The following is a 13,721-nucleotide window of genomic DNA, read 5'->3' as shown; positions in this document are numbered from 1 at the left end:
ACCGACATGGAAACGAGAGAAAAAAAAAGACTGATTGTTTAATAAAAATATCTCATATTTGGTTGGGTGAAGAATTTGTGGTAAAAAAGACAATAGTTTCTTGCATTCAGTTTCTTCACCCGCTTTGTGAACTTGACAGGGTCCGTTTTAGTAGAACGTTTTACCACTAAACTACATTTACATACTATTCTGACGTTTCATTCTTGGCTGTCATCTACAGTGCAAAATCTGTTGTTTTTAATTAAAAAAATAAATCAGAATATGACTTTTTGTTTATCTGACAACACCGGTGTTTTGCATTGCACACTAAAGACTGGTAGCAGATAGGGAATCTTTCTGTATCGCTGTACTTTCACCATTAGGTTACAAAAAATAAGCAATTACGGTCTATGAAACAGTTTTTAACATGATTACTCTGGTAAATAAGGCGCTGGTAAATTAAAAAAAAGTATCTTGATGGAAATGACAGAGGTTTAATTTTATTCTGGGTTGTGGTTCATCAGAAAAACGTTTTGCAACAGAAACCAAGGTAGTTTTCCTCCGTGTGGTTTGTAATGAACATACTCTAACGAGAACACCAACAACATGAGACATTACCCTTAACATAGGGGCCCAGAGTTATTCCCAAGTGGCACCATATTCCCTATATAGTGCACCACTTTAGACCACAGCCAAGACCATTGGTCCTGGTTAAAAGTAGTGCACTATATAGGGAATATGGTACCATTTGAGATGAAAACCAAGGCTTGACCAGGCCCTAAATATACCCTGGACCAAAGTCTCCTGGCCAGGTTACGAGGCAACCAGAAAAACTGCTGGCCCTAAAACAAAGTGAACACACAGGATACGTCCCAAATTGCACCCTATTTTCTATGTAGTGCACTACTTTTTTGACCAGGGAAGTGCACCGTATAGGGTGCAATTTGAGATACCAACATAGTTCAGTTCAATCCCAGGTGTGAGAACAGGTTGGAGTCATATTGATAAGGTGAGAACAGGTTGGAGTCATATTGATAAGGTGAGAACAGCTTAGGGAATTGTCCGGATCATGACGATGTATGGCTCCAGTCAGTCAGTCAGTCAGTTTCTATCCCACCAGTCAGTCAGTCAGTCAGTTTCTATCCCACCAGTCAGTCAGTCAGTCAGTCAGTCTCTATCCCACCAGTCCGTCCGTCCGTCCGTCTGTCCATCTGTCTGTCAGTTTCTATCCCACCAGTCTGTCCGTCTGTCCGTCTGTCCGTCTCTGTTTCTATCCCACCTGTCTGTCTGTCCGTCCGTCCGTCCGTCCGTCTGTCTGTCTGTCCGTCCCACGAGAGCGGGTGGATGGAGAATGGGAGAGGAGCTTCTTCAGTTGCCAGTCTTGGGAGGCTGGGTCTCCATGAAGGCAGGGTTGTAGGCAGGCTGGGCAGAGAGGAAGTCGGGCTGGGCGGGAGGGGCACAGGGATAGCCTGGCTGAGGCTGGGCTGGAGCCTGGAGGGGGTAAGATAGCTGTCCTGGACTGAACCCAGCCTGACTATAAGACACTGGGACAGCAGGAGGATAGGCTGGACCTTGTAGAGAGAGAGAGAGAGAGAGAAAGGACATTAAAAACACACCACACCAGAGACACTGAGAACACACCAGACCAGACGGCTCCTCCTTGGCAGGAAGCGTCGGGCTCCTCCTCCTTGGCAGGAAGCGTCGGGCTCCTCCTCCTTGGCAGGAAGCGTCGGGCTCCTCCTCTTTTCACTTACAAATAAGCTTCACATTCCATCTCCTCTGTTTGTTTTCAACTAAGTAATACATTACCACACAACTAAGTAATACATTACCACACAACTAAGTAATACATTACCACACAACTAAGTTATACATTACCACACAACTAAGTAATACATTACCACACAACTAAGTAATACATTACCACACAACTAAGTAATACACTACCACACAACTAAGTAATACATTACCACACAACTAAGTAATACATAACCACACAACTAAGTAATACATTACCACACAACTAAGTAATACATTACCACACAACTAAGTAATACATTACCACACAACTAAGTAATACATTACCACACAACTAAGTAATACATTACCACACAACTAAGTAATACATTACCACACAACTAAGTAATACATTACCACACAACTAAGTAATACATTACCACACAACTAAGTAATACATTTAAAACTATCATGATCATAACATGCCATTTTCTGTTGTAAAACGTTTTGCTTCAGTGTGCCCCACTAAACACGATCCTCACGGCACTCTCCCCTCACGGCAGACTCTCCCCTCACGGCAGACTCTCCCCTCACGGCAGACTCTCCCCTCACGGCAGACTCTCCCCTCACGGCAGACTCTCCCCTCACGGCAGACTCTCCCCTCACGGCAGACTCTCCCCTCACGACAGACTCTCCCCTCACGACAGACTCTCCCCTCACGACAGACTCTCCCCTCACGACAGACTCTCCTGACACTTACCAGTCTCTTGGTAAGGAGGGGGTGGTCCTGGCTGGAAAGGCTGTCCCTGGTAGCCTGGTGCTGTGGGTATGGGCTGGCCACCTCCATAGCCGGGTTGAGGCTGAACCCCATACCCAGGTTGGACCGGCACGGTCTGGTAGGCAGGGTACTGGGGGGCCCCCTGGTAGGGCTGGACGGGCTGCTGGGGGTAATGGGTATTCACCACCGTTGTGTGGGCGGTCGTGGCTATCACCGCTGGGGAGGAGAGATGCACCAGGGGTAAATGGAAATACAATGACTAACCCTCACACAGTTCCCTATTCTGACAGGCATTACTATTTGTTTTAGCTGTTGGGGATAATGGGGCTGTTTTAGCTGTTGGGGATAATGGGGCTGGTGGGGATAATGGGGCTGGTGGGCATAATGGGGGTAATGGGGCTGGTGGGCATAATGGGGCTGGTGGGCATAATGGGGGTAATGGGGCTGTTTTAGCTGTTGGGGATAATGGGGCTGGTGGGGGTAATGGGGCTGCTGGGGGATAATGGGGCTGCTGGGGGATAATGGGGCTGCTGGGGGATAATGGGGCTGGTGGGGGTAATGGGGCTGGTGGGGCTGGTGGGGATAATGGGGCTGGTGGAGGTAATGGGGCTGGTGGGGGTAATGGGGCTGGTGGGGCTGGTGGGGCTGGCCATCACCTCTGTCAGGACGAGACATACACCACATCACATACAGGGAAATGCATTTAGGGCTGGGCTTGTATAGGGTCCCCTGTAAAAGGAACACCTGGGTTGCTCTCAAGGTAGTTGAGAGTAAAGGGAAAATATTAGAACAAAAAACCGTTTAGGAATACGTTTCAGCCGAGCAGGCTATTACAGCCATTAGTTGGACGACCACTAAAACAGACCTTCAGCCTCAGACAGCTCACGTTTCCTTTGTTTACGGTTCACTAGTCAAGACGAGCGTGGCGGGATGAGAAGACTCCCAGTGTGTTTGGAATACCTTAGTGTTAACCATAGAGTGGACCTTTCTAGGGGAGTTTTTCCTAGCCACCCCTCAGAGCCTGGTTCCTCTCTAGGTTTCTTCCTAGGTTTTGGCCTTTCTAGGGGAGTTTTTCCTAGCCACCCCTCAGAGCCTGGTTCCTCTCTAGGTTTCTTCCTAGGTTTTGGCCTTTCTAGGGGAGTTTTTCCTAGCCACCCCTCAGAGCCTGGTTCCTCTCTAGGTTTCTTCCTAGGTTTTGGCCTTTCTAGGGGAGTTTTTCCTAGCCACCCCTCAGAGCCTGGTTCCTCTCTAGGTTTCTTCCTAGGTTTTGGCCTTTCTAGGGGAGTTTTTCCTAGCCACCCCTCAGAGCCTGGTTCCTCTCTAGGTTTCTTCCTAGGTTTTGGCTTTTCTAGGGGAGTTTTTCCTAGCCACCCCTCATAGCCTGGTTCCTCTCTAGGTTTCTTCCTAGGTTTTGGCCTTTCTAGGGGAGTTTTTCCTAGGGAGTTTTTCCTAGCCACTGTGCTTCTACACCTGCATTGCTTGCTGTTTGGGGTTTTAGGCTGGGTTTCTGTACAGCACTTTGAGATATCAGCTGATGTAAGAAGGGCTTTATAAATACATTTGATTTGATTTGAGTGAAGGTGGAAGCAGAGGGGTTGTCTGACAGATACATGTCATACTCAAAAGACAGGAGCTAGCAGTAGAGAGAGGGTGTGTGTGTGTGTGTGTGTGTGTGTACACAGGGGTAATATGTAGGCAGCAGCAACAAAGCCTGATGATCACAAAGAGCGGTGAGAAACCCATCAGAACAGCATAGGTTTTCAGAAGGATATCTGTCTCATAACGCCACAGACTTAGACATTTATAGAGCATGTTCATTTATATATTAAAAATAATGTTTTGCCAAACTACCTGGTAACATTCCACTCTTACTCAACGCTGCCAGTTTCCAAATGTGCCTACGCCAATCTTTGTGTTCATTTCAAAATAGAAAAGGTTACATAAATACATTCTGGTGATGTCTTGTTGAATCATTCAGTCGGATGAATCAGAAATGTTCAGGAAGTGTATAAATCTGTGGGTTTTTTTTGCATGTTGAGCAAACAGAGTTTGGAATAAAAAAAATAAAAATAATATATAAATATATATATATATATATATATATACACACATATACATACACATACATAATTTTGAGTTGTATCTTTTCCAGAAACTCAAAAAGAGGAAGAGATGTTTTGTTCCACTAAGGTTTGGTTACTGACAGTGGATTTCTGTTCCATTGCAAGGAGGAAGTAGTTTACACAATTGGGTGTTGTTTGAAAATCAACCCTCACGTCCTAGCCCACTCCAGGGAGGGCTAGGCTGTGCGTCCCAAATGTCACTATTCCCTATATAGTGCCCTAGTTTTGATCAGGGTAGTACCCTAGTTTTTTTTGTATCAGGGTAGTGCACTACAAACGGAATAGGTTGCCATTTGGGACACAGGCCCTGCTGGCCGGGATCACAGTGGGAGTGGTCAAACCACTTCCTGTATAATCACATCTAATTTAATCATAAAGCCCTTTTTACATCAGCAGATGTGCTTATATAGTCACAAAGTACTTATAAAACACAATACAGAGAGATACTACAGTCTGAACTGACCCCCAGACTACACAGAGATACTACAGTCTGAACTGACCCCCAGACTACACAGAGATACTACAGTCTGAACTGACCCCCAGACTACACAGAGATACTACAGTCAGAACGGACCCCCAGATTACACAGGGTCAGAGATACTACAGTCAGAACTGACCCCCAGACTACACAGAGATACTACAGTCAGAACTGACCCCCAGACTACACAGAGATACTACAGTCAGAACTGACCCCCAGACTACACAGAGATACTACAGTCAGAACTGACCCCCAGACTACACAGAGATACTACAGTCAGAACTGACCCCCAGACTACACAGAGATACTACAGTCAGAACGGACCCCCAGACTACACAGAGATACTACAGTCAGAACTGACCACCAGACTACACAGAGATACTACAGTCTGAACTGACCCCCAGACTACTACAGGAGGCGTGGAGAGGAGTGCACACACTTGAGGAAAAACAATTAAAGCATATACTTTTTTTTTTTACATGTAAATCAGTCTTGGGAGTTAACATGTTAGTATTCATGTTGTGATGGTGCAAGGAGACTTACGTCTGGGCTTCCGACACATTTTGTACAAGCAGCAGCAGGGACACACACAGCAACAGATTAAACTGATCGTGAAGATGACAGCTGTCACTACGAATGACGAGATGGTCAAAGTGCTCATATTGCCACTGGAATAGAGAGACATAACATCAGTCAGTGAAACATACAGTGCATTCGGAAAGTATTCAGACCCCTTCACCTTTCCCACATTTTGTTACGTTACAGCCTTATTCTAAAATGTATTTAATTTTTTTTATTTTTTTATCCTATATCTACACATAATACCACATAATGACAAAGCAAAAACAGGTTTTTGGAAATGTTAACTTATTATTTACATAAGTATTCAGACCTTTTACTATGAGACTCGAAATTGAGCTCAGGTGCATCCTGTTTCCATTGATCATCCTAGAGATGTTTCTACAACATGATTGGAGTCTACCTGTAGTAAATTCAATTGATTGGACATGATTTGGAAAGGCACACACCTGTCTATATAAAAGGTCCCACAGATGACAGTGCAGGTCAGAGAAAAAAAACAAGCCATGAGGTCAAAGGAATTATCCGTAGTCCCCCGAGACACAAATCTGGGGAAGGATACCAAAAACTGTCTGCAGCATTGAAGGTCCCCAAGAACACAGTGGCCTCCATCATTCTTAAATGGAAGAAGTTCGGTACCACCAAGACTTTTCCCAGAGCTGGCCGCCTGGCCAAACTGAACAATCGGGGAAGAAGGGCCTTGGTCAGGGAAGTGGAAAATGGCGCAGACAGAGGGCTGCCTCGCTTCTAGCCCTTAGGAAACTTTATAGTATTTTTTTTTTTAATGAATTATTTATTTTATTGTTAGTCCAGAAAATCTTAAGTGTTATTACATACAGCCGGGTAGAACTATTGGATATCAGAGCAGCGTCAACTTACCAGCACAACGACCAGGAATACGACTTTCCCGAAGCGGATCCGTTGTCCGCACCACCCAGGGCATTTGAACTGATTCCAGAGGCCGACCCAAAACGACGCCGCCAGAGAAAAGGGAGCCGGAGCAGTCTTCTAGTCAGAGGCGCGCACACCACCCACCGCTTCCGAGTATATTTCTCGCTAATGTCCAGTCCATAGATAACAAAAGTTGAAGAGACCAGAGCAAGGGTTGCTTTCCAGAGAGACATCAGGGATTGTAACATATTCTGTTTCAAGGAAAGATGGCTCAATCGGGATACTCTGTCGGAGTCGGTATAGCCACCTGGATTCTCAGTACATCTCACCGACAGGAATAAACATCTCTCCAGGAAGAAGGGCGGGGGTGTATGTTTCATGATTAACGACTCATGGTGTAATTGTAACAACATACAGGAACTCAAGTCCTTTTGTTCACCTGACCTAGAATTCCTCACAACCTAATGCCGACCGCATTATCTCCCAAGAGAATTCTCTTTTGGTTGTCACAGCCGTGTATATCCCCCTCAAACCGATACCAAGACAGCCCTCAAGGAACTTCACTGGACTTTATGCAAACTGGAAACCATATATCCTGAGGCTGCATTTATTGTAGCTGGGGATTTTAAGAAAGCAAATTTGAGGAAAAGGATAACTAAATTCTATCAGCAAATTGAATGTAGCACTTGCGCTGCTAAAACACTCGGCCACTGCTACTCCAACGTCCGAAATGCATACAAGGCCCTCCACCACCCTCCTTTTGGCAAATCTGACCAACTCCCTTTTGCTCCTCCCTTCCTATAGACAGAAACTCAAACAGGAAGCACCCATTCTAAGGACTATTCAACGCTGATCTGACCAATCGGAATCCACGCTTAAAGATAGTTTTGATCATGCAGACTGGGACATGTTCCGGGTACCTTCTGAGAATAATATTGACGTGTATACTGAGACGATTACTGATTTCATCAATAAGTGTATAGGAGAAGTTGTACCCACTGTGGCTATTAAAACATACTAACCAGAAACCGTGGATAGATGGCAGGATAGATGGCATTCGCGCAAAACTGAAAGCACAAAGCACTGCATTTAACCATGGCAAGGAGACAGGGAATATGGCAGAATACAAACGGAGTAGTTGTTCACTCCGCAAGGCAATCAAACAGGCAAAATGTCAATATCGAGAAAAAGTGGCATCGCAATTCAACGGTTCAGACACGAGACGCATGTGGCAGGGTTTGCAGTCAATCACAGACTACAAAAGGAAAACCAGCCACGTCGTGGACACTGATGTCTTGCTGACATACAAGCAAAACACCTTTGCCCGCTTTGAGGATAACAGTGATGGCTGCCGTCTAACCAACCATGCTATTTTGTTAGTTTTTTTCGCATTGTTCGTAACTTGTTTTGCACATAATGTTGCTGCTACCATCTCTTATGTCCGAAAAGAGCTTCTGGACATCAGAACTTGGATTACTCACCTCGAATTAGACTAAGAGTTTTTCTTCAATGAGCCGGACGGGAGGGATATACTACAGACAACCCGTCCAGGCCCAGATCTCCGGCATTCGCTGGAGAAGGAAACTGGGATTCCTGAAAAAGCTCAGGGTGCCTTGTGAGGATCAGGCGACGAGTGGCTAATCTGCCTTTGCCTTCCGTCCTGCTAGCTAACGTTCAATCGCTGGAAAATAAATGGGACGAATTGAAAGCACGTATATCCTACCAACGGGACATTAAAAACTGTAATATCTTATGTTTCACCGATTCGTTGCTGAACGACGACATGAATAACATACAGATGGCGGGTTATACACTCCATCGGCAGGATAGAACAGCAGCTTCTGGTAAGACACGGAGCGGAGGCCTATGCATATATATAAACAACAGCTGGTGCACGATATCTAAGGAAGTCTCGAGCTATTGCTCGCCTGAGGTAGAGTATCTCATGATAAGCTGTAGACCACACTACGTACCGAGTTTAACTAAATTTTTCGTAGCTGTCTACATACCACCACAGACTGATGCTGGCACTAAAACCACACTCAATGAGCTGTATTCTGCCATAAGCAAACAGGAAAATGGTCACCCAGAGGTGGCGCTCCTAGTGGCCGGGGACTTTAATGCAGGAAAACTTACATCAGTTTTACTTAATTTCGATAAGCAAATTCTAGACCACCTTTACTCCACACACAGAGACACGTACAAAGCTCTCCCTCGCACTACATTTGGCAAATCTGATCATAATTCTATCCTTCCGATTCCTGTTTAAAAGCAAAAATTTAAGCAGGAAGTACCAGTGACTCGGTCAACAAAAAAAGTGGTCAGATGAAGCAGATGCTAAACTACAGGACTGTTTTGCTAGCACAAACTGGAAAATGTTCCGGGATTCTTCCGATGGCATTGGGGAGTACACCACATCAGTCATTGGCTTCATCAATAACTGCATCGAGGACGTCGTCCCCATAGTGACTGTACGTACATACCCCAACCAGAAGCCTTGGATTACAGGCAACATTCACACTGAGCTAAAGGGTAGAGCCGCCGCTTCAAGGAGCTGGACTCTACCCGGAAGCTTATAAGAAATCCCGCTATGCCCTCCAACGAACCATCAAACAGCCAAAGCGTCAATACAGGACTAAGATCGAATTGTTCTACACCGGCTCCGAAACTCGTCGGATGTGGCAGGGCTTGCAAACTATTACAGAATACAAAAGGGAAGCACAGCCAAAAGCTGCCCAGTGACACAAGCCTACCAGACAAGATAAATAACTTCTATGCTCGCTTTGAGGCAAGTAACACTGAAACATGCATGAGAGCATCAGCTGTTCCGGACGACTGTGTGATCACGCTCTGCAAGTAAGACCTTTAAACAGGTCAACATTCACAAGGCCGCAGGGCCAGATGGATTACCAGGATGTGTGCTCCGGGCATGTGCTTACCAACTGGCAGGTGTCTTCACTGACATTTTCAATATGTCCCTGACCCAGTCTGTAATACCAACATGTTTCAAGCAGACCACCATAGTCCCTGTGCCCAAGAACACTAAGGTAACCTGCCTAATGACTACTGACCCGTAGCACTCACATCTGTAGCCATGAAGTGCTTTGAAAGGCTGGTCATGTCTCAGATACGCCATTATCCCAGAAATGCTAGACCCAGTCCAATTTGCATACCGCACCAACAGATCCACAGATGACGCAATCTCTATTGCACTCCACACTGCCCTTTCCCACTTGGACAAAAAGGAACACATGCATAAGAATGCTATTCATTGACTACAGCTCAACGTTGACTACAGGTAGTAGAGAGAACAGTCTATGACTGTGGTGGCTGGGGTCTTTGACAATTTTTAGGGCCTTCCTCTGACACCAGGCGGTGAGAATTCTATTAATTGACTACAGCTCAGCGTTCAACACCATAGTGCCCTCAAAGCTCATCACTAAGCTAAGAACCCTGGGACTAAACACCTCCCTCTGCAACTGGATCCTGGACTTCCTGACGGGCCGCCCCCCAGGTGATAAGGGTAGGTAACAACACATCCACCACGCTGATCCTCAACACGGGGGCCCCTCAGGGGTGCATGCTCAGTCCCCTCCTGTACTCCCTGTTCACTCATGACTGCATGGCCAGGCACGACTCCAACACCATCATTAAGTTTGCTGTCGACACAACAGTGGTAGGCCTGATCACCGACAACAATGAGACAGCCTATAGGGAGGTGGTCAGAGACCTGACCGTGTGGTGCCAGGACAACAACCTCTCCCTCAACGTGATCAAGACAAACGAGATGATTGTGGACTACAGGAAAAAGAGGACCGAGCACGACCCCATTCTCATCGATGGGGCTGTAGTGGAGCAGGTTGAAAGCTTCAAGTTCCTTGGCGTCCACATCACCAACAAACTAACATGGTCCAAGCACACCAAGACAGTCGTGAAGAGGGCACGACAAAACCTATTTTCCCTTAGGAGACTGAAAAGATTTGGCATGGGTCCTCAGATCCTCAAAAGGTTTTACAGCTGCACTATCGTGAGCATCCTGACGGGTTGCATCACTGCCTGGTATGGCAACTGCTCGGCCTCCAACCGCAAGGCACTACAGAGGGTAGTGCGTACAGCCCAGTAAATCACCGGGGCCAAGCTACCTGCCATCCAGGACCTCTATACCAGGCGGTGTCAGACGAAGGCCCTAAAAATTGTCAAAGACTCCAGCCACCCTATTCATAGACTGTTCTCTCTACTTCCGCACGGCAAGCAGTACCGGAGCACCAAGTCAAATCCAAGAGGCTTATAAACAGCTTCTACCCTCAAGCCATAAGACTCCTGAACATCTAATCAAATGGCTACCCAGACTATTTGCATTGCCCCCCCCTTCTACACTGATGCTACTCTCTATTATCTATGCATAGTCCCTTTAACAACTCTACCTACATGTACATATTACCTCAACACCAGTGCCCCCTGTACATTGACTCTGTACCGTATATATACCCTGTATATAGCCCCGCTATTGTTATTTACTGCTGCCCTTTAATTATTTATTTTTATGTCATACTTTTTGGGGGGTATTTTCTTAAAACTGCATCGTTGATTAACAGCTTGCAAGTAACCATTTCACTGTATTCGGCGCATGTGACAAATAGAATTGATCACCTCCACCTTACCTGTTACCCTAGACCCACTTCAATTTGCTTACCGCTCCAATAGGTCAACAGATGATGCAATCGCTATCACACTGCACACTGCCCTATCCAATCTGGACAAGAGGAATACCTATGTAAGAATGCTGTTCATTGATTATAGCTCAGCATTCAACACCATAGTACCCTCCAAGCTCATCATTAAGTTGGAGACCCAGGGTCTGAACCCCACCCTGTGCAACTGGGTCCTGGACTTCTTGACGGGCCTCCCCCAGGTGGTGAAGGTAGGAAAAAACACCTCCACTTCACTGACACTCAAGACTGGGGACCCACAAGGATGCGTGCTCAGCCCACTCCTGTACTCCCTGTTCACCTATGACTGCATGGCCAAGCACGCCTCCAACTCAATTATCAAGTTTGCAGATGACACAACAGTAGTAGGCTTGATTACCAACAACGACGAGAGCCTACAAGGAGGTGGTGAGGGCCCTCGGAGTGTGGTGTCAGGAAAATAACCTCACACTCAACGTCAACAAAACAAAGGAGATGATGGTGGACTTCAGGAAACAGCAGAGGGAGCACATTGACGGGACAGAAGTGGAGAAGGTGGAAATTAAAGTTCCTCTGCGTACACATCACTGACACATCACTGACAAACTGAAATTGTCCACTCACACAGACAGTGTGGTGAAGGCCCAACAGTGCCTCTTCAACCTCAAGAGGCTAAAGAAATTTGGCTTGTCAAATAAAACCCTCAAACTTTTAGAGATGCACAATTGAGAGCATCCTGTCAGGCTGTATCGCCGCCTGGAATCGCTTGGTATGGCAACTGCACCGCCCACAACCGCAAGGCTCTCCAGAGGGTGGTGAGGTCTGCAGAATGCATCACCGTGGCCAAAACTGCCTGCCTTCCCTCCAGGACACCTACAGCACCCGATGTCACAGGAAGCCAAAAAGATCATCAAGGACAACAACCACCTGAGCCACTGCCTGTTCACCCCGCTATCATCCAGAAGGCGAGGTCAGTACAGGTGCATCAAAGCTGGGCACGAGTCTCTGGTGAAGTAATGTGGTGGCAGCATCATGCTGTGGGGATGTTTTTCAGTGGCAGGGACTGGGAGACTAGTCAGGATCGAGGGAAAGATGAACGGAGCAAAGTAGAGAGATCCTTGATGAAAACCTGCCCCAGAGCGCACAGGACCTCAGACTGGGGGTGAAGGTTCACCTTCCAACAGGACAACGACCCTAAGCACACAGCCAAGACAACGCAGGAGTGGCTTCGGGTCAAGCCTCTGAATGTCCTTGAGTGGCCCAGCCAGAGCCCGGACTTGAACCCGATCTAACATCTCAGGGGAGATCTGAAAATAGCTATGCAGCAACACTCCCCATCCAATCTGACAGAGCTTGAGAGGATCTGCAGAGAAGGTCGACGACATCCGATCCTCGTTTGCTAAGTCAAACGACACCGCTGGTCCTGCTCACACTGCCCTACCCTGTGCTTTGACCTCTTTCTCCCCTCTCTCTCCAGATGAAATCTTGCGTCTTGTGACGGCTGGCCGCCCAACAACCTGCCCGCTTGACCCTATCCCCTCCTCTCTTCTCCAGACCATTTCCGGAGACCTTCTCCCTAACCTCACCTCGCTTATCAACTCATCCTTGACCGCTGGCTACGTTTCTTCCGTCTTCAAGAGAGCGAGAGTTGCACCCCTTCTGAAAAAACCTACACTCGATCCCTCCGATGTCAACAACTACAGACCAGTATCCCTTCTTTCTTTTCTCTCAAACTCTTGAAAGTGCCGTCCTTGGCCAGCTCTCCTGCTATCTCTCTCAGAATGACCTTCTTGATCCAAATCAGTCAGGTTTCAAGACTGGTCATTCAACTGAGACTGCTCTTCTCTGTGTCACGGAGGCTCTCCGCACTGCTAAAGCTAACTCTCTCTCCTCTGCTCTCATCCTTCTAGACCCATCTGCTGCCTTTGATACTGTGAACCATCAGATCCTCCTCTCCACCCTCTCCGAGTTGGGCATCTCCGGCGCGGCCCACGCTTGGATTGCGTCCTACCTGACAGGTCGCTCCTACCAGTTGGCGTGGTGAGAATCTGTCTCCGCACCACGTGCTCTCACCACTGGTGTCCCCCAGGGCTCTGTTCTAGGCCCTCTCCTATTCTCACTATACACCAAGTCACTTGGCTCTGTCATATCCTCACATGGTCTCTCCTATCATTGCTATGCAGACGACACACAATTAATCTTCTCCTTTCCCCCTTCTGATAACCAGGTGGCGAATCGCATCTCTGCATGTCTGGCAGACATATCAGTGTGGATGACGGATCACCACCTCAAGCTGAACCTCGGCAAGACGGAGCTGCTCTTCCTCCCGGGGAAGGACTGCCCGTTCCATGATCTCGCCATCAGGGTTGACAACTCCATTTTTGTCCTCCTCCCAGAGTGCTAAGAACCTTGGCGTGACCCTGGACAACACCCTGTCGTTCTCCACTAACATCAAGGCGGTGACCCGA

General features: G+C 47.1%; 1 protein-coding gene across 1 annotated transcript in view; it reads right to left on the bottom strand.

Moving 5' to 3' along the window:
* Positions 1–1,246: 1,246 nt before the first annotated feature.
* The window catches only part of LOC115207216 (protein shisa-4), a 30,751-nt gene continuing 18,276 nt past the window's right edge, over positions 1,247–13,721 (bottom strand). The window contains exons 3-5 of the mRNA XM_029774190.1: positions 5,639–5,763; positions 2,477–2,710; positions 1,247–1,550 (exon numbers count right to left, since the gene is read on the bottom strand). Coding sequence (XP_029630050.1) covers positions 1,348–1,550; positions 2,477–2,710; positions 5,639–5,763 — 562 coding nt within the window. The 3' untranslated portion in view covers positions 1,247–1,347. The remainder of the gene's footprint in view (positions 1,551–2,476; positions 2,711–5,638; positions 5,764–13,721) is intronic.

This window comes from Salmo trutta, chromosome 14 (genome assembly GCF_901001165.1).
Source record: "Salmo trutta chromosome 14, fSalTru1.1, whole genome shotgun sequence".
Taxonomy (NCBI): Eukaryota; Metazoa; Chordata; class Actinopteri; order Salmoniformes; family Salmonidae; genus Salmo; species Salmo trutta.
This window is presented reverse-complemented; position numbering and strand designations above follow the sequence as displayed.